Source organism: Aulonocara sp. 'chitande type north' Nkhata Bay, linkage group LG11 (genome assembly GCF_057382095.1).
Source record: "Aulonocara sp. 'chitande type north' Nkhata Bay isolate Kocher_YH1m ecotype deep benthic linkage group LG11, A_spYH_male_GT1.1, whole genome shotgun sequence".
Lineage (NCBI taxonomy): Eukaryota > Metazoa > Chordata > Actinopteri > Cichliformes > Cichlidae > Aulonocara > Aulonocara sp. 'chitande type north' Nkhata Bay.
In genome coordinates, this window is record NC_141354.1 from 12,350,643 (window position 1) to 12,371,367 (window position 20,725).

Genomic DNA, 20,725 nt, shown 5'->3' on the forward strand with positions numbered 1-20,725 from the left:
TTGCTGCTGTGGAGACTGCTGTACTGCCTCAGAATGGGGAATCGGGGACTGCAAGGGGGTTGGGGTGAATGTGTAAGTGGGTGGATGGCAGGGTGGGTGTGGGTCCCTTCTTTTGTAGCCTGCACTACTCTCCCTCGCCGTCGAGAGAGGGAATGGGCCGAGGCAGCTGTCACTTACCATGTGAATGTTTCAAGGGCGTCTTTAGAAAACTCTCCTTTTTTTTGCCCCCCACCCCATTTTTCATGAAGAAGCAGCATGGAGTTTCTGAGCCACAGTCGGACCCAGAGGAGGGGCTTTGTTGGATGAGAAGGGGGAGAGTGAGAGAGAAAAAATAAGCCTGGGGAAGGTAAAGGGGGCACTTTGCTGCCAGGCTGCCCGGTACAGGAGCAACCTGAGCATCAGCAGCACTGGTGGGAATAGCGCTGCCACGCCGTTATATGGAACTGGCACAATTTGACCTCAATGTGAAAACTGCTCTTGGCTGGGAACTGTGGGAGTTCAACTGAGCCGTTGGAATACATTGTCTCCATCTGGGCGCACTATCCCATCGGTGGCGTTAACAAGGAAAGAATTCCTCCATCGCAGCTCCCATAACAAAGAAGAAAGGGAGAGGAGCAGAGCTGGTGGGAGGAGAAGTGAAGTGACGGGAGGGGAAGGGTGCACTGTGAAGGGAGAGGAGGGCATTGTTTGCCTGTGACTGTGGGCAACGGAATAGCATGAGTTATCAGGACATGTGTGAGTGTGTTTAGAAAGTGTGTTTGTATGCGAGCATGTGTGAATGAGTGCACTTGATTGAGTGTGAGCTGGAGGGAGCATGCATGTGTATGCATTCGGGGAGCCTTCAGTTCAGGATGTTGGAGGTGGGAGGCCATTCAAGGGATGCTCAAACAAAGCTGGATTTTTTTTCTATCTTTGTCTTCTTTTTGAACGGTGATTGAGGAGTAGCTGGATTCCTTTACTCATGCTGTTGGGCTCGACTGTGCTTCGGGGTAAGTGTAATTCACGTAAGCTTCTAACCGCCAAAACTGCCACTAAGTCAGGGCTGGCCTAGAGAGACTTTGGTTTTGCACTTTGCTGGTCAGGGATTAAACTAAGAGGTCGTAGCAGTGAGAGATCCAACTGAAGGATTTTCTGCATTTACTCAGTTCAAGAGGCAATAAAATATTCCAAAGCATCAATATGAATGGATCATTCAAATGTAAGTACATAAGTGTATTTTATTTAGTTCAGCTATATATTCTTTGTGAACATTTTCTCAATTCCTTGTATGGAGACATGCCCCTTTTACAACAGCTACAACTAGCACATTGTATTTTATATAGTAGTGCTGTATTGCACATTTAGAGGACAGTGTGCAACCTTGTACATTATCCACCCTAAAATGTTATGAGTCTCATGGGTGAATGCACAGCTGCCATCCCTGATTAGGGACCACTACAATGATTACTACTTCAGGACCTCCCTCAACAGAAACCAGCACACAACAGTGACACAACATTAAGGCTCTACTGTTCTGATTGATGATTATTGTTCGCCACTAATTACCAGTCCACTCGTATCGAGCTTATTACACCAAATCAGTGTATAAATATGATGAAAAACATACAATACAAATATCCTCTATATGGTATTTTAGATGCTCATAATGCAAAATTAGCAATGAATATTGCTAATTTTGATGTTCGTGCTTTTATACTATATACAAGTCCCTATACTATAGTCATAATCCAATTCATCAGGAAATGGACTGCGGTCGTGTATCATAAATCACAGCTGAGAGCAGAGAAAGGGCCATTTGAATTAAGGGCCATTTTAAAGGTGGTTAAGTGATGGGATGGTTAGGTCAATATCAGTTATATAGTAGAGTGGCTCTCTGGTTGCCTGGCTCCCTTTCATCTACCATTGTGCAAAAAGGTGAGAGGTGTATATCAGATCCAGGGATGCTGAGAAGGGATTCTTTCATGAAATAATGTAGGTCACTGTGTTAGTACATGTCCTCCTTAAAAACTGAATGATTATTGGGGTTTTTTTCACTCTATATCAGGTCTAAGGGGTCAAGGCAACATAATGAGAATAAGAGTACATAAGCCTGTGTATTTCAAACAGAATCTCCTTTTTACTGTAGCATGTGATGAAAGTGGTCCTCAGCATATCCTCACACAGTGTGCTGTGAGATCACTGTAAGAGCAGCCGTGTAGTTTAGTAAATGACCACACATGTGGTGCGGTAACCAGAGAAGGCACACCCTCTCTGCTGAATTGTTAACCCATATGGACAGAGCCACAGACACTCTCTCGCTTCCTCGGGAGACTGCTGGGCAGTGATCTGGCCTAACTGGGTAATCATTGATCTTCAGGCTGGGGCTTTGTCTGGGCACTACTCTCTGATCTGACTGTGTACTCCCCTGTGGTTTCTTAACTGCATCATCTGCTCAGCAGAAACATGCATGATGTAGGTAATTGCTAGCTTAATGCACATGGAGGCATCATACCAACATAGGTCATATTTAGATTCCCATCCAGTTAAACACTGTCAGATTTCATCTTACTACAGTGATCAAGCATATGTAACCTTAGCTCCTTTATGGGTGTGCCAATTTGAATGAAACTTTTCATAAACATCGTCACACATACAGCTATATATATATAATAAATAAGAATTGAGTCAAACAAAAAAGGAGAACCAAATGAAGGACTTTAAAAAGCCCGCCTAAGGCAGATCTGATTTAAATTTGTTTTGTATATTGACAGTAGAGAGACGTTCTCCTTGGCTGTAGACTTTTTTGTCTAAGAAGCTGCAAAAATAAAGAAGCTGCATCTACAGGCTATTATTTTAGCAATCGATTATGGGTGTAATATACAGAATAACTGTCTATCTTTATAGCACTGTACATCCACATCCTCCGCATTCTCAGTAGTTTGAGGAGCCAACATCCCAATTTCCTCTTTGATGACCCATAGAGGCCCCCCACAGATCTTTAGTCACCGAGCATGACCTGAAATGACCTGTAATAATTCTGAATGGACCAGTCCAATCATGACTCAGAGGAGGACCTAACTTCAACAGCACCCCTCCCTGTGCTATCCTGATGGGCTCACCTCAGCTCCACTAGACCGAGATAATTACTCTCACCTTTAACCTTCCTGTTAAAACAATGAAGGCTCTGAGCTGAGGGACAGGCAGACAGGCTAACACCGTAAACTGTCACTCATGTAGTAATTTTGATCAGGTTAGATGGTGATCAGATCATTTTTGTATTCAGAATTCTGCAGTAGTAGTGTGGTAATAGGAGAGAGTCAGGCTTTAGTTTTCCATAAAGGTCACCAGCTATCAGTCTGTGTAATAACAGTGTATACTGTAAGGTATGCTACTGATTGGTGTCTGTTACACCAACAACTCCCCCACTACTCTCATGCTGCTTAGTTTTCCTCCTTGTTGTCACCCTCTAGAAAGGCGATGTCTGCGTGTTAATGGCTGTCATATTTGATCAGATCCTTAGCGGCTTTCCCAGGACTGGTCCAGGCTGAGTTACAGAAAGCGCTGGCTGATTGCCACTGCTTTTTCTGTGCCAGGCTCAACAGTGGGATCGACAAGCCTGTCACATTGATTTCTAAGCCCAGAATATTTCGGTTGGTGATGTGACATAGAGGGGAGTGCGTGTGTTTGCGGGTGTTTATGTGAAATCTAGACAAAGGGATGGGGAGTATCCTGGCCAAGTATCTCTGATGCATTTTCCTATGGTCCTTCAGTGCCAAGAAAAGGGCAACACTGGCAAAGAAATGTAGCAAATGGAGAATGTGAGACACTGATTTACTTTATTTGTTAGCAGTTTTCTGGACGTGTAAGCTATGCAAGGAGTAACTCGTGCCTTTGAAACTGGGAAGCTATGCTTTTAAAATAAGTATTATTTTGTAGATTCACAAACTGAGCAATTATTCATTGCATGATGACCCCCTTGTCTTATTTTAGGTAGCTGAAGAAACTCCCGCATGCATGGCCGCTGGCCCTTACCTGACCTATTACCTCATTAGCCACTGGGCTGAAGGATTATGGGCAACCTCATCAGCCGGCCCAGCTGCCTGGGCCAGAAGTCCAAGCATGTCAGGTCAGATGAGGACTTTCTGAAGGAGTGCTACCAACGAAGAAAAGAGTGGCAGCCCGCAGAGCAACATGGGGAGACCAAAAAGGAAGAGACTATCAAAGACAAAGCCAACGATGATGCGAGCAAGGAAAGAGAGGTGGAGAGTTACAAGGAACCCCAGGAAATTGATCTTAAAAGGGAGCAGGGAGCTGAAACTCCCATTTCAGATAAACCCCTTCACAGCTCTCCTGCGTCAACAATCAGGAGTACCAGTACTCTAGAAAATGCTTGGCAAGGCAGCCCGTCTCCCATAAAAACTTCTCGAAATGGCACCTTGACAAGGAGGACAGTGCCTCCTGAGTTCGCCAGATCACCTCTGGCTCACCCAGAGAAAACCGCTGCAGAGAGGAGGGCCAGCTTCCAGAGGAGAGACTCTAGAGAAGGAAGCCCCTGGTCCTGGAAGAATGTGGCATCACGTGAGGTCACAGAAGTGACAGAGGTGACAGAGACAACTGTAACAGAAATTGTGGAAGTGACAGAGTATCCACCAGGAGATAAAGGAGGGAACCCGATTGTCACCAGAACCGTGAGAGTCTTGAATGGTGTCGCGGAGGAACTTGCAGAGGTTGAAAACAACACGACTCTCAAATATGAGAAGTTGTATCTGGTTTTCTTTTCACTCTTTCCATTATTCTTTCTATCCTAGAACTCTCTCTGTCTGTACAGGCAATATGTTTTTTGGGTATTTCTATATCAAAATTTTTATGAATTGACAAAACACTAGGATTGTCTTTACTTTGCAGCTCCAAAGTTCAAGCTCAGATCAGGATCCCACCCTGGATAAATGGAGGGTAGGTTTTACCCATATCATATTTCTGTTGTAGTTAAGCCGATTATATTTCAGGTGAAACAACCTTGTTTTAAAGAAAACATTTTTTATTCACAGTTAAGAAATTGATACTGATATGTTGTGGTCTTTTGTCAAGGGAACAAGATCTGCCTTGGCACTAAAGGATGTTTCTACAGATTCTGAAACATTTCTCCAAAACCTGGAAGCTTTGCTTAAATGGGTCAAAGAAATAGAGGAGCTCACAGCAAATCAGAAACCCCCATCATCAGAGGTGAAAGTGGTGAAAGCACAGCTCCAAGAACAAAAGGTTTGTTACGTTCAACATTGCATCATAGTTTCATGTTTCCACTGAGTTCTGCAGTGGGCAAAAAGAATTACCTATAGGAAGATGTCCTGAATCCATGGAAAATGCTCTAGTGCTTCCGTTTTAAGGTAAATCTGCTCTATTCAGCAGTGAATGGGTGGTGTTTATCACCACAATGAGCTTCAGTAAGTCTTTGTCTACATGTCCTGAGGGCATATAAAAGCAGGGAAGTCTCTCACCTTTCAGCGGCAGTCACACCCATTGTGCGCTCTTTGGAGGAGGTGAAACCTGTCTGGTTCTTGATAATGTAGGTTTGTGAAACAGGACTCCCCCCTCACTGACTGGCACAAAAACAGGAAGAAAAACAAAAAAAGCAAAAATAAAAGGGGAGGCGGATTTAAGAAATATTAACAGGTGCAAGCAATGTCGTGTCTCAGAAATCGTACATAAAATGTTAAGAATAGGTTTTCTGTATAGCAGTATCAATAGTGTTTGTGATTCCACATAATATCACTTCACCTGAGATATTCAGCTGTTTCACAGCTCTTGCAGCGTCTCCTAACAGACCGGAGGCGTAGTATGACCTCCATGATGTCAGAAGGCACTCAGCTGGTGGAGGCCCATGTGGGAGAAGAAGGGGAGCAAGTAAAGGTCAAACTATCCACTCTTAATCAGAAGTGGGAGGCCTTACAACAGGAAGCAGAACAAAGGTGAACCACTTTTACTATCAATATTGATTTGACAAGACTGCATCACGAGACAAACATCACTCACTGATTACGGGGACTTTCGTAGGAGGGCAAGCCTGGAGCTCATCCTTCCCAGGGCCCAGCTGTTCCAGGAAGGAGTGGACAGCTTGCAGCAATGGCTCATATCTATGGAACAGACTCTAGCTGAACTTCGAAATGCAGAAAGAGTAATGCTGCATCTCACAGAGGCCTCCGACCAGGCCAAGGTTAGAAATCTAAAGCGAATGGACTGCCATGCAAAGTAAAGGTGGATTGTATTGTTTAAATAGAAGAATAGATTTTACAATACATTTTAAACACTTTTTTTCTTCCTTCAGGCTGTTGTTGAAGAAATTCAAGTTAAAACTGCAGAACTAGGGAAAATACAGAAGTCAGGTCATGAGCTAATGGAAGCATTATCAGGTAATGTTTACATACATCTTTAAATTAGTTATTGTAGATGGATATATTAATAATAGAAGTTCTGCCCATGTCTGTCCCTTGTCGCTTGTTTGATAACTCCTTGATTAATCAACACTATTATATGAGAAGACTGAGATGTGATCTACCACTCGTTCAAACAACTTCAAACCAAACACTGCACTTCCTTGCATCCTCAGCAGTACACCTGCCAAGTGTGATGCTGGTGGTTATTTTGATGAATGGCTACTGTGTAAATCTGGATTTACCTTTTCTTTCAGAGGAGGAAGCCCAGCAAGTACAGGAGAAGATGGATGCTTTGCGTATTCGTTGCTCTGTGCTGAGTCTGAGCAGTCTGGACGTGCTGCAGAGACTGGAACAAGCGCTTGAGGCCTCCAGTCGTTGTACCTCCAGCCAAGAGGACCTCCACCTGTGGCTGGGTCGCATTGAGCGGGAGCTCTTGGGGGCAGCAGGGGCACAGACTCATGCTGGAGATGCAGTACTATGTGCAGCTGAGAGACAAAGGGTAATGTTTACACATAATTAAAGGTTTTTAGGGTTTATACAAGGAAATACCACTTGATCGCCATTGAAAAGTGGAAGTGCAAAGCTAATGTAATATGTGGAGAAAAAAAAACATTTTCACAGGACTCTGTAAAAGTAATGTGAAGAACTAAGTACACCACCAAATTCAAAAGAGCCATCTAAGCAGCAATAAAGTAATTGCTTCTGTATGACTTCATCAATCTGTCATATTATTGTGGAGCTGGGGTTGGCATTTCATTTTCCCAAGAAGAAACTGGGACTGTCTGTTGTAGGTTTCTTGACGTTCTTGGGATTGTTGTCTTGTCACCTGATCTAATTTTGACCAAGCATTAGCTGCCGTCAAGTCAGTGTTGTTGTAGGACAGTCTTGCTCTAATTGCACTTTCATGAACTTTAAGATTTAACTGAGACCTGAAGACTCTGAGAGAAAGCCATTAGGTTTTGTGTAATTTCTTTATTGTCACATGGTGTTTTTTACTTAAGATGTTGGAAGCCTTCAGAACATATCTATTTGTATTTGAATGATAATTGTTTTGTTTATGTGACAATACTGTGTATTTTTAACAGTTGGAAAAAGCAGTGGTAAAGGAGATAGCTTGGTTCAAAGATACAGCAGCCAAACTTGAGAAGCTGAAAACTATTGATCTTGATCCAGAGCTCATCGCAGAACAGGTCTATGAGCAAAAGGTCAGGACACACACACACAGACACGATATATTATACAGTACATGCTACAGTTTTATAAGTCCATCAATAGGAATGTTTGGTAACTGATTTTAACTTGATTTTAACTTGATATAATGTTACCTGTACAGATTTTAGCAGTTGAGATTCTACAACATCGGTTCAATATTGAGAAGATGGTAAAAATCACTGAAATCTTGATGACATACAGCGATGAAGGGGAAACTGGCGATCTTCGGGTACACTCTCAACTAAAATTTCATCAATGAAGCAAACACATACATGACTCGGGAGGTTTGAATGTATTTTTTCCACTGTTACATCTCCTGCAGACCCCAATTGAGGCTTTACAAGAACAATGCAACACCACCTCAGCTACCAATTCCCACGTGGTCCTGCAGCTTGAGCATGCTCAGTCACTCCTCCATCAATTCTCTGAGGGCTTTGCTGAGGTTTCACCGTGGCTTGAAGAAACTCAGACCCTGATTGGCCAGCTGTCCCTCACCACAATTAGCTATGAGGCATTTCGGGAACAACAGGACCTTTTACAGGTAAAGAAACCTGCTTTCCCATATCAGAGTGCCAGCTTTTCTCTTCTTTCATCACCCTTTTTGTGCTGGTGAACAATGAAGTCCTTTCAGACTTTATAGCCACTGCCACTATTTTTCTCTGGGTAAATGTGCTAATCTGTTAAACCATAGTTCATTAATGTAATTTACTTCATGACAGGTCTGTTGTGTCAGGCCTGTCACTGCAAGTGACACAAAGGGATTTTTTGTCCTTTCCCTGTTCATTTCAAATGCTTTCTGGTAAATAAAGTGCTCTCTGCATTGTTAAACTTTTTTTTTCTCTCTTGTGCTTAGGGTCTTCGGGAATCTATAGCTGAACATAGACCTTTGATTGCACGTTTATGCTCTCTGGCAAAACGCCTGTCAGAACTAAACTCCATTCAGGGGGATCAGTTCTGCCGCAAGGCCACAGAGGCTGAGGAGCAGCATAGAGCTATTAGAGACCGCGTGAGAGAGACTGCCAATCTACTGGAGGAGTCCTTGCCTCGATTCACTCAGGTAAGAATCCTTGTTTGGAAATGTTCACCAGTTTGTCCTATACTGGTTCACAGCTTAATGTTTTCTTATTCCTCTAGCTGAACGAGAGGATGACTCTTATCAAAGAGAGTCTACACCGCCTGCTCAGTCGCATACAGACACCCACCTTACTTCAAGGTCTCACGCCAAGAATCCAAGAGCAGCTGCAGGACAACAAGCAAACCTTGGCTGAGTTGTCCAAACTTGAGTTAGGCCTCAGCAGCGTCAAAACACAGGCAGATGAACTACTGGCTAACACTCGGGCTGCTGGGGATGGATCAATCAGCACAGGTGACCATATTCTCAGATCTCCTGAAAACACACAAAACCACAAGCTGCAATGTTTTTAATTATGTGGAAAAGTTTAAATTCTAAGCAGTTTGCTTGCCATATCCTTGTGATCCCAGCAATTCAAGAGCGAGTGTCCAGCTTGTCCCTGCTTTGGGATGAGACACATAATCAAGCTAAAGAGAGGGAAACCTGGCTGCTCAAACTCTTGGACCTTGCCGTTAAATACTGGAGCGATGTCGGCGATGTCACAGCTGCTCTTAATGATGCTCAGCAGGCGGTTTTGGATCTCAATGCTAGTCGAACAGACTCTGAAACAATACGTCAGAGCCTTGAAACCATGCAGGTTGGTCTGGAGACTTTAAAAGGAAGCGTGCGTGAAGAACCCATATTGTTAGAAAGACATGTTGTAACTTTTTCCATCTTTTCAAAATATAGACTCTCAGGGAGGATATAGACAGTTTGCAGGGAGATCTGGACAGTCTTGGCGTTCTGGGAATGGAGCTGATGTCAGCATGCGGGGATACTGACAAACCAGATGTCACAAAGAGCCTAGATGAAGTATGAAACATATCTGAAAGTAATTTTTTTCAGCTGATTAAACTGTGCACTGACATAAAACCATATATTTTTGCTGGCTTAAAGCTCTATTGCACGTGGAACAACTTAAGCAAACTATGGAATGAATGTCACAAAAAGCTGGAGGACTCCTTGCAGATGGCACTGCATTATCAAGATACCATGCAGGTATGTGTCCAAGTGCAATACAAAACCATTTATATGGTATGCATAAATTTATAATAACATACATGTCATTATCACAGCTATATTAAATAACACACCACATCTTTTTAATATCAGGGACTGTTTGAGTGGTTGAAATCAGCTGAGCTGAGTTCTGCAGAGGAGTTCGTGGTAGGAACTGACTTGGAGTCAGTCAAAGAACAGCTATGTGACCTCAAGGTGGGTTCATTCTCCATACTGCCCTAGAACCTGCAATTACATTCATTCATAACGGCACCTTTGCCTATTAAAAGTAATGTGTTCTCTTGGTATATGTTTGCGTACGGTATCCCTTGTTTTAGGAATTGAAGCGGGAACTTTACCAAAAGAAGATTGAGATAGAAAGTCTGAACCATCGGTTTGTGTGTCGGCTGTCTCCAGGCTCAGAGCGTCCAGGCTCAATCTCGCCACTGTGTGACTTCAGACAGCGCTGGGACAGTCTGGAGTCAGAGACTGTCAACAGACAGGTAAGAAGATGACAGCAGGTAGAGTGATGCAATGCTAATGCTAATGTGGCTATTAGCTGCTATATCTGCTGTGCCACAACTTCAAAAGACATTTTACTGAAACAAAGGTGAGCTAGCCTGTAATAAATGTGTAAAAATGATCTGTTTCCAATGTTTCTAATGATATATACTATCCACTCATTATGTTTACAGCATCAGTTAGAGTGTGCTCTGCTGGGTCTCGGTCAGTTCCAAAACACACTGGATGAGCTGCACACTTGGCTTTCCAGGACCACTGAACAACTGCAGGGCAGCCAGCCAATCAGCATTGACCTGCAGGCATGTGAAATAGAGCTGGCTAAACACAAGGTTGGTGGTGGCCTTAATAAATACAGATATACTGTGACTAACATTTCAATCCAGCCTTTCAGTAGGCTACTTTGTCAACGCTGGAAACTTTGTGTGTGTATGTGTGTGTCTTGTTTATTGTATGCTTACACACCACCTATCTGAGTCATCTTATAAGAGTCAGAAATAACTAACACCAGAAAACACTTAGCCCAAAACAATCCAAGCAATACATTGCGGAAATACTATACATATGCATTAATCTCTTCCCTCCTCCTTTTTCCTTCTCAAAGGTGTTGCGGAATGATGTTATGTCTCATGTTCGCACAGTGGAATCCCTCAACAAGGCAGGCAGGGGGCTGCTGGAGGTTGGGTCCGCAGAAGGTCCACATGGTCTGCAATCTCGATTGGAGCATCTCAATGAAAGCTGGGAGTTTGTCCGCTGTGAGACTGAACGAAGGCAGCTGGAATTAGAGAACAGACTGAGTCAGGTGAAGACAGAATTATATTGTTACACTGGATCAGAAGTCTTTTTGATTGTAAAACACGATTCAGTTTATTTATAACAAATGTTGATGCACGATATATGTATATTGTGTTGGCACAGGTGCAAGATGTTACAATGGAGATTCAGGACCTTTTACAGTGGTTGGAGAATACAGAACTGAGACTGTCCTCTTCTAAAATCATGTGGGGCATGCCGGACTCTGCAAGTGAAAGGCTCAATGCCCACTTGGTGAGGCTGATTAGAGTTTAAAATTAAAAATGTCAACTATAATCCTGGAAACATACATGTGAAGATATTGGTTCTAATTCTTTGGCTCTCCTGACTTGATGTGACAGGAGTTGTGTAATGAGATGGAGTCAAAGCTCCACACCTATACAGATGTGAAGAATGCCATTCACAGGATGCTGGAGAGCAGCGGTGTTGTGCGGGGATCGAGCACCGAACACAGCTTGTCGATTCTTGAACAGAAATGGGCGTCTGTTTACAGCAAAGTCCAGGAGCGAAAGGTCCTTTAATGTAGCACAGTCAACACGCTGCCTCTTTGAGATTTGTTTTCAGTTCCAGTGTGTTTTATTTAGTGTGTTTTATTGCAAATACATGTTATTACAGTAAATCAGAGTGTAGGACTTTTTTCTACAGGCACAGCTCACAGAGGGACTCAATTTGGCCAAGGAGTTTCACAGCAGTGTCCAGGAGCTACTCACTAAGATGAGCAAGTGTGAAGAGTCTATGGGGAACCTGCCAGCTCCTAGCTTTGTTCTGGACACAGTTTGTGCACAGCTGCACAGTCACAGAGTAGGTTTTATTTATTTATTTTTTAAAATACCTGTTGTATTTTTGTTTTTATTGCTTCCAATCCAGAGATCTAAACCCTGTAATATGTATTGGCTTTTCATTTATGAAATGCTTTTATCTATACAGACACTGGTGAATGAGGTAAACAATTATGGAGAGAAGAAGACCACAGTGGAGAACGCAGGCCTCAGACTAACTGAGCTCAGCAGAAAGGACGACTGTGATGTTATTCATAACCTAATCATGACCGTCCAGGATCGATACAAAAAGTTACAGCAGCGGACTTCAGAAAGAGGAAGGATGCTGGAGGATGTTAAAAAGAATGCCAAGCAGGTATATTTCATCTCTAATATACAGAGATATGTAACCTTGATCTTTCTCACGCGTGTATATGAATATAATGTGCCACACCCACGGAGAGCTTTGTATAAAATGTTTCTATCTCATTCAGTTTAATGAATCTTGGCGCCTCCTGGTGGACTGGATGACAGAAGTCGAACAGACATTAGACACACATAAGGAGATTGCGGTGTCCCACGAAGAGATTAAGCAACAATTGACAGAGCAAAAGGTACATTATAAACATGGTGATATGCTGTATGTGTGTAAGCACCTTTGCTGTTCACTTATGTGTCACTCATTTGCCGATCGCTCTTGTAATTAGGAGTTCCAGAAACTACTGAGATCAAAGAGGCCCATGTACGAGGCAACACTGAAGAGCGGTCGCAGTCTGCATGAAAGAGCTCAAACCTCCCACGATAGGCAGCATCTGGAGAACTTAATGGCTGAACTCAAAGACACATGGGACACCATCAGTGGCAAGTCCATGGAGAGGTACAGAACTGTATACCGTATACAACTGAATTTCTACCAATAAATGAGCCAAACATTCACATTAATACAGATAAATAACCAAAAAAAAAAGTGTACTCAAAGTGTTTGTGTTTTCTGTTTTCTTTTAGGCAACACAAGCTAGAGGAAGCACTGCTGTTCTCAGGAAGATTCACTGATGCTCTGCAGGCACTGAACGACTGGCTGTATAGAGCAGAACCCCAACTGGCTGAAGACGTACCTGTTGGTGGAGACAAAGACATGGTCAACAATCTCATAGACAAACACAAGGTACCCACAAATACAGTTTGGAAAAAATCTGCCTTTGCAACCAACCCACAGGACTTATTCTAATGTTTTCATTCTAAATGCAGTGTTATTCATTTCCTCATTTTCATATTAGAGGGTGTAATGCAGTCTTGTACATGAAGTGTTTACTAACAGTTGTATATCACATGTATTATTAATGTATATACGTACAATTAATGTTAAGTGCTACTTGTTGTACTCTGAATTTGCAGCTCATTCTTCACAGTCCTTCCTCATGAGTAAAATAAAATAGTTGGTTTTAGCCTTTTTTTCTCTTTCTCTCAGGCCTTCCAGAAGGAGTTGGGAAAGCGAGCCGGATGCATTAGGACCCTGAAGCGCTCTGTGAGAGATCTGACCAGGAGCAGCACGGCCGACGCTCACTGGCTGCAGGAGCAGATGGATGAACTGGAGGGCCGCTGGGAAGCTGTGTGCAAACTGTCAGTCAGCAAGCAGGACAGGCTGGAGGCTGCGCTTCAGCAGGTGTTGTACACGAATAGTAAAGGCTGTGAGGCTGTCCTGTGTGTGCAACAGCTGTTTTAAAAGTAGAAGCTGGAATTTTGACATTCGGTATTAAATGCTGATTCGACTGTGTCACTTAATCTGTCAAGACATAACCTTTTGCACTGATACTGATAGCTTCTGCACAAAAACTGACAGGTAGTCGTGTTTCTTTAAGTTTTGTCAAAAGTCATGAAAAAACACATGATGTGAAGCACTAATAAGGAGCTAAACTCCCCTCCTCGTTCTTGTTAGGCTGAAAAGTTCGACGGGCTCGTTCATTGTTTCATGGAGCGGCTCACTGAGGCCGAGAGGATCCTAAAATACGGGGTCATACCAGAGGAGGAGGAAGGTCTGCTTTCCTTCCGCAAACAGCATGAGGTCAGTATAAAATTTTGTCACTCCCTGTAGAGAAATTATTTTTTTTCCAGCTTATCAGCTTCCAGTGAGTGCAGAGGACAGACTCTGCTACAGAAGAAGCTGGTGCTGATAAGAGTTTAGTGTTTGGCTGAAGGTCAGTTAAACAAAGCTGTGCTTGAGCGTAGCTGTAAGGACGGCTACCTCGAGCATCAAAAAACTCATCCAAGTCTTTTTATTGCTCCGCCACAGGAGTCGCTGTCTGCCTTGCAGGCTCAGGCAGTGGAGCTTGAGAACATCCAGTGTTTGGGTGAGGAGATTCTTGCCTCCTGCCATCCAGACTCCATAATCACCCTAAAATCGTGGATCAGTGTCACTAAGACACGCTACGAGGAAGTGAGTGCCTTTGTGCCAAAGTAATACACACAAGGTTCTATTTTCCTTTAATTATATTAAAAAACAAATCATTTGATTGTTTAGGTAACTGTTGCTATCAGTCACCAAAATGGCTTGAATGCTGGAAGACATTTTATCAATGTATAAACAGCGAGCTGTGTAATTTTCTCCCCCTCTTTTGTTTTCCGAGTCAGGTTCAGACCTGGGCCCAGCAGCAGGGCCAGAAGATCCAAGCCAGTTTGACAGCACTGGAGACAGAGAGAGAGGAAGTCCAAAGACTGCTGGACTGGATCTCATCAGCAGAGGAAGCCCTCAGCCTCAGAGATCAAGAGCCTCTGCCTGAGGCCACAGAGCATAACCAAAAACTCATTGAGCAACACACAGTATGAGTTCTTTTTCTTTGAGAGCATGAGTTATTTACCATGTTTGCACTGCAAAACCCCCAGTTTTACAACATGCTTACTGTACTTTGTAGTCTCAGTTATGGACTCCTCTCCGCAGGTATTCATGGAGGAGTTAAATAAAAAGTTCCCAGAGGTAGAACATGCCACAAAATCCTGCAAACACAAGAGCATTTCGAAGCAGCAAGTTTCCCCAAGCAAACGGCCCCTCACCAGTAAGCCACTGTGAAAACAGCATTCTGTGCATGCATTCGTAAAGGGTTAAAGGTTGAGTAGCTCACTGCTAATGACCTGTCAAGCACATACAGTATCATTTGACTGAGATGAATGATGACTTTCTTTGTCCAGAGAGAAGGAGCGCTATGAAGTTGCAGCCTGCTATACCAGTCCCCCTGGAGCACCTTGACCCTCAGACCCCACAGCTCAGTCAGCTGGTCAGTGAGTGGCAGAAACTTTGGCTCCTGTCTGTGGCGAGACAAAACCGCTTGGAACAACACCAGCAAATGCTCAAAGAGGTCATTGTGCTTTTTGCAACATAACTGTAATAACGTTGAGAGACTCTGGTACCATTGTAGGTGGCCAAAACAATAAAAATGTTTTTGAAATTATTATTAGGAGAGACATTTTGACATTCAAAGATTTAAAAAGGTTGTGATATTTTGCTGTTTCCCACAGATGGAAGAATTTGCAAACTTTGACTTTAACATTTGGCGAAAGCGTTACATACAGTGGATTAGTCATTTGAAGTCTCGGATCTTGGACGTGTTTCGCAGCATCGACCGGGACCAGGATGGACGGATTAGCCAGAAGGAGTTCATCGATTATGTTCTTGCCTCTAGTGAGACTTTCTTACCTATAATAATCAGTTCATTGCTGATACTAATGTAGCTCTCATTCTGGATTATAGTGCTTTAACTCTTTACGTTAAGATCTGCATGGCTGGTGTTCAAGATAAGGCTTTGTACTCCTTCTGTAGAATTCCCCACAAGCTCTCTAGAGATGAACGCTGTCGCCAACATCTTTGACATGAACAACGACGGTTTCATCGACTACTATGAGTTTGTGAGCGCGCTCCATCCCAGCAGAGATCCCTACAGAAAAACACTGGATGCCGATCAGATCAATGAAGAGGTAAGAAGAGCGTGTTCATAAGGAATAATTAAGAAAAAGTTAAACTAATGTACTCCTTATGAGGTTTTTCAACTCATGCTGTCATTATCCTGCCTTTATTAGGTGAGCCGACAGGTAGCACAGTGTAACTGTCCCAAGAGGTTTCAAGTGGAGCAAATAAGTGCCAACAGATACAGGGTGAGTCAACTGTTAGTCACTGATTCAAAAGATATGCAACTTCATATTTAAAATGCTAAAATCCTCGACCACAGAGGAAATTTATGTCTTACATGGATTTCCTCTGTCCATCAGTACTTGTAACACTGTAATATTATATTATTTAATGTTTGCTCCAGTTTGGAGATTCCCAACAACTGAGGATGGTTCGAATCCTGCGTAGCACATTGATGGTCAGAGTCGGAGGAGGCTGGACTGCTCTGGATGAATTCCTGGTTAAAAATGATCCCTGCAGAGGTTGTAATAGTCATTATTTCCTGCATAACTAAATGCCTTTCTTTCAAAGACAAGCTGTTAAAAACCATAAAGGATAAAACATCTCTTAACATTGCTTTTTCAGCTATATCTAGTTGGCCAATAATGGCCTTTTCATTTGACATTCAGGTGAATTAGATTAAAAAGTGAAAGGTGAAACAAACTAATATCAAGAACTGACCAATTCATGTTTAGCACTAAAAAAATCCTTTTGCAATCAAAAAGATCTACATGTAGAGCCATCAAGGCTAAAATCGGGTTAAATCTGGTCAAAAGTAAAGGTCAAATAGATGACTAGATCACAGCTGGCTGTTGACCTCTTATATTTAAAGAAAAAAATGCAAACTTTCTGTTTCTGATGGGCTCCTGTTGTTATTTGTCACATGGTAAGCTGATTAGGACAAGCCTGTGGACATTAAAACATTATTTTTCCCATGTGGAAAGACAGAACGGCAGATTCCAGGTTTGAATCTGTTGGTTATGGAAAGACTTTGTAAAGGTCTTTATGAGGAAGAGTGTATAATTATACATGTCTGTGAAGGTTCTCAGTCATCCAGGTCAGTGTAGTCTAAGGAGCTTGGAAAGAAAAGCGTCTGGACTTCTTTAAGTTGCTTGAAGACGTTTCACCTCTCATCCGAGAAGCTTCTTCAGTTCTAAGGTCAAATGGTGGAGAGTCCCAGATTTAAACCCAGTGGGAGTATCCCCCCAAAGAGGGAAAAAGGACCCCCTGATGATCCTCTAATCACATGAGCCAAGGTGTGAAAACGGGTGTGGGTCACAATCAGCCAGGGTTTCGGGTGAGCTCATTGTGAAACCTGGATCCACCCTATCATGTGATTTCTTGAGGTCAGATGGCCCAGGGTGTGAGTGGGTTCACCCAAAAGACAAAACTCCAAAACACAAACTTAACAATGTGGTGTAAGCTGTACAGTGCAGCGAGGAATGCCCAGACCTCTACATTGGAGAGACCAAACATCCACTTCACAAGCGCATGGCACAACATAGAAGAACCACCTCCACAGGACAAGACTCAGCAGTCCATCTGCATCTAAAGGTCAAAGGTCACTCTTTCAAGGATGCCAATGTTCACATTTTGGACAGAGAGGATAGATGGTTTGAAGGAGGAGTGAAATAAGCCATTTATGTCCACTGTGAGCGACCATCTTTGAACAGAGGCGATGGTTTACGACACCAACTGTCTGCCATCTATAATCCAGTTTTGAGATCCCTCCCCAGACGCCTTAACGCCCACTCACACCCTGGGCCATCTGACCTCAGGAAATCACATGCTAGGGTGGGGCCAGGTTTCATAATGAGCTCACCTGAAACCCTGGCTGATTGTGACCCACACCCGCTTTCACACCTTGGCTCATGTGATTAGGTAGAGGATCATCAGGGGGTCCTTTGTCCCTCTTTGGGGGGAAACTCCCACTGGGTTTAAATCTGGGACTCTCCACCATTTGACGCTTTTCTTTCCAAGCTCCTTAGACTATAATTATACGCATTTTTTTCTTTTCACCCTTCAACCAAATCTCAACATTCTTTAGACATCTTGCAAAGTTGTCTTCAACATATTTTAGCCATCTTTTCACTGAGTTTTTGTTGGATTGGAGGGGTTGTTAACACAGCGTATGTGAAAAAACTTTAGTCTTATTAATATCTACATGTTGGCTGACTATAATAATAGGTGTATCTATAAATAATGAGAAGTTTTGCCATTTTCTGTAAAATCCCTCTGTTGTGTCTCCAACAGTAAAAGGTCGGACCAACCTGAAGATAAAAGAGAAGTACTTGTCCCCAGCTGGGAGCACCTCTAAAGGTTTGACTGTCAGCAGGTCCAACTCAAGCCTCAGCCTGTACAGCAGTGCCTCTGCCCCCACCAGCCCCATGACACGCAAGGTAAGCTTTAAGCTGTGGGTAAAGCAACTTCCTATCTTTCTAATATTGAAATGAGAGAATTTCCATAACAATGTAGGATCAAGTTGCACCTGTCTACCTCTCAAATGAAGAACAGTAGCAACCAGAAAAAATGTAAATGTATTTTATTATGGAGACATTTATCAGTAATTGGTGTAACATATCTGGCTTTAGGCATTACTTCGTAGGAGTTTCTCAGGTGACCGCTGCATTCGCCCCAGGAGCTCCATAGCTGCTTTGGGGTCTGACCTACAGTTTGCCACAACAGGGGAGGATAACTCTCCATCACCACCAGGTTATTTTTTATTTTTTGCTTGATTTTTTTTAGGCAAACTGCTTTCTCGTGCATCCAGTAAAGTTGCAACATTCACTTTTAGAACTTGAGAAACTTGTTGTGTTAACCCGATTCTGTCTGTTTTCATTCTTTTGCACCTTCTAGACGAAACTGAGAGGTTGCCCACATGATTATCTCTCCTTCTGAGCACCCTGAGTATGCTGCAGCGCTCAACCCAAACACAGCCTTGAAGCCCCAAAAGAGTGACAAGCAAAAGTTAGGTGCTAGAAGGGGCCTGAAAATAATGGAATCATTCACATTTGACCAGGTGAAAATGAAGGAAAAATACAGGAAAGGTCACCAAAAGTGCTGCTAACAGGCGTGCAGCTTTAGGTAATCTGCGTGAGAAGAATGTCTCAGTGTGGACAATGAGGGGTCAGTCCAGATGCAAGGCAGAGATTTTTTTTGTCCCTTTTTTCCTCATTTCATATATTTGTATCTGATTGCGTAGAGAGTAAGAATTTCTGCATGGATACTTGCTGCATGATAGCCAGAGCATTGCTTTAATCAGAACTGCTTTTATTTTCCAAGCCTGCTAAAGATGAGCTAAAGTCGGACGGTGTCGGGAGATGTCAGTAACGCTCTGTTACTGATTCAAGGTGACATAGTGCTAAGACTCACATATGATGGCACTGAAAGGTGTTGTGTTATCTGACTCTGCTATCAACATCCAAAAAAAATACTCATATACCAAAATCATAACTTTAATATAAAGGGTACAGTATGCCGTCCGTCAGCTTTGTAATATTTTTTTTTGTTTTTATGTCATTCCATGATGAGGATATTGTTGGCAGGGCCACACTTTCTTTTGTCTTTTAATTTTTTTGGACAGCATGTTTTCATATAAATGTATTTTTATTCTTTATTGTAAGGATGCTCTAAACACTGGAGATTGTTTAACGAACAATGCACTGAAGTACGACGGGCCATTGTTGATTTGTAGAGATTCTTTTTCTCAGGACTGGTTGTGTCTTTCGATGTATGTTTCTATGGAACATTACTGTGAACATGTAGATGTGTTTTTTTCTTCATAACACTGTACTTAGAAAAATTTCTTTAGCGCATTTGTCTTTATAAATATGCACTTTTCTGTGTCCAACTACTGTAGATATGTCGTGCTAAGTAAGAGGATGTCTTACATATGATTTATACAAACTATAATTTTAGTTTGGGGTTCATAAAAAAATAATGTTGACAATTTTATGTCATGAGAATGCAGTGGTTGTATATTTAATATTTCTATTAGTTTCTATGCTTTTCTGGCATTTTAAGCAACACAGTATCGTTTTTTTGTTTTGTTTTCTGCCATTCAATCAGTTCAGAAACTCTCACATTTGTTAATTCATTATTCGCCTTCCAAAGATGTTAAAAAGAACATTCAACACTAGTTTCCTTAATAACAACACATGAGCCTGGACATAACAGTATGTATTGTTTCAGCAATAAACAACAAACCACATTTATCTTGAGAAATAATCAACTACAAGTCCACCATCATCATCATCATCATCATCATCCACTGGTAGTGTTGCAAAGCTTTTATTCTGCGGGTTAATGATAGACCAGTTAATACTTTACAATATGTGTAACCACTATGTTTGTAAGTGTCCCTTTGTACTAGATCCACCTGAGGTTGAGTAGCTTCAGTAGCTTATGTCATGGCATTTGGTCTATGCAGTTGTCAACTAAATTTTTTAAAGTCAAAAATGTTTTACGTGATGGAATACATTTTCTCTTTGCCTCGTGTTTGGAGACAGTTGATAATTTACTGTACTGTAAAAAATTACAACAGCCAGATTTCACTTCGATTGCTATGCACCCTGATCTTTCTGTACTGTAAATGTTTCTATACCCAGCACTCATTCTGATGTCTAACTTTAGATGAATGTCACTAATAATTTTACATCCACTTGTATAAAAAATAAAACTTTTGTATAAAAATATGAAATAGTTTGCTATTAATATTATTACATTTGCTAATACTACCAAAATGCCCTCTGTGGAGGAGGCAGAAGACCAACTACAATGGCAGAGGTTACTGGGGTAGTTAAGAAGCTCCGTGGTGCCAAGTTGCCAGGCTAGGATGAGATTCCAAAATCCTGAGATGATAAAGGTTCTGGCCATTGTATGGCTGTCTTGGCTGACACTTGGTTGACGTGGAGGTCTAAGACAATGCCTGTGGAGTGGAGTGGTGGTTGCCATTTACCAAAAAGTG

The 20,725-nt window shown here is 42.3% G+C and overlaps 1 protein-coding gene across 1 annotated transcript; it reads left to right on the top strand.

The window, feature by feature from the left end:
• The first annotated feature begins 188 nt into the window (after positions 1–188).
• On the top strand, positions 189–20,458 carry macf1b (microtubule actin crosslinking factor 1b). The gene is made up of 40 exons (XM_086310610.1): positions 189–989; positions 3,970–4,706; positions 4,885–4,932; positions 5,068–5,238; positions 5,779–5,945; positions 6,031–6,190; positions 6,302–6,386; positions 6,665–6,909; positions 7,496–7,615; positions 7,744–7,851; positions 7,945–8,163; positions 8,476–8,679; positions 8,757–8,988; positions 9,105–9,331; positions 9,424–9,546; positions 9,631–9,732; positions 9,847–9,948; positions 10,071–10,235; positions 10,428–10,583; positions 10,856–11,053; positions 11,170–11,298; positions 11,406–11,576; positions 11,710–11,865; positions 11,992–12,198; positions 12,317–12,436; positions 12,530–12,699; positions 12,828–12,987; positions 13,291–13,485; positions 13,759–13,884; positions 14,113–14,256; positions 14,451–14,639; positions 14,758–14,872; positions 15,006–15,172; positions 15,333–15,495; positions 15,634–15,788; positions 15,891–15,965; positions 16,124–16,241; positions 18,013–18,158; positions 18,351–18,471; positions 18,616–20,458. The coding sequence occupies exons 2-40, from the start codon at positions 4,050–4,052 to the stop codon at positions 18,639–18,641; spliced, it is 6,342 nt and encodes a 2,113-aa protein (XP_086166736.1). The 5' UTR covers positions 189–989; positions 3,970–4,049; the 3' UTR covers positions 18,642–20,458.
• Positions 20,459–20,725: the final 267 nt, after the last annotated feature.

What these genes read in the sequence shown, in the direction of transcription:
- macf1b (XM_086310610.1), top strand. Translation starts at nt 4,050, where the DNA reads ATGGGCAACCTCATCAGCCGGCCCAGCTGCCTGGGCCAGAAGTCCAAG. An exon ending in TCGCGGAGGAACTTGCAGAG is followed by an intron (nt 4,707 to 4,884) that starts GTTGAAAACAAC and finishes TTTACTTTGCAG; the next exon opens with CTCCAAAGTTCAAGCTCAGA. An exon ending in GGGAAACTGGCGATCTTCGG is followed by an intron (nt 7,852 to 7,944) that starts GTACACTCTCAA and finishes CATCTCCTGCAG; the next exon opens with ACCCCAATTGAGGCTTTACA.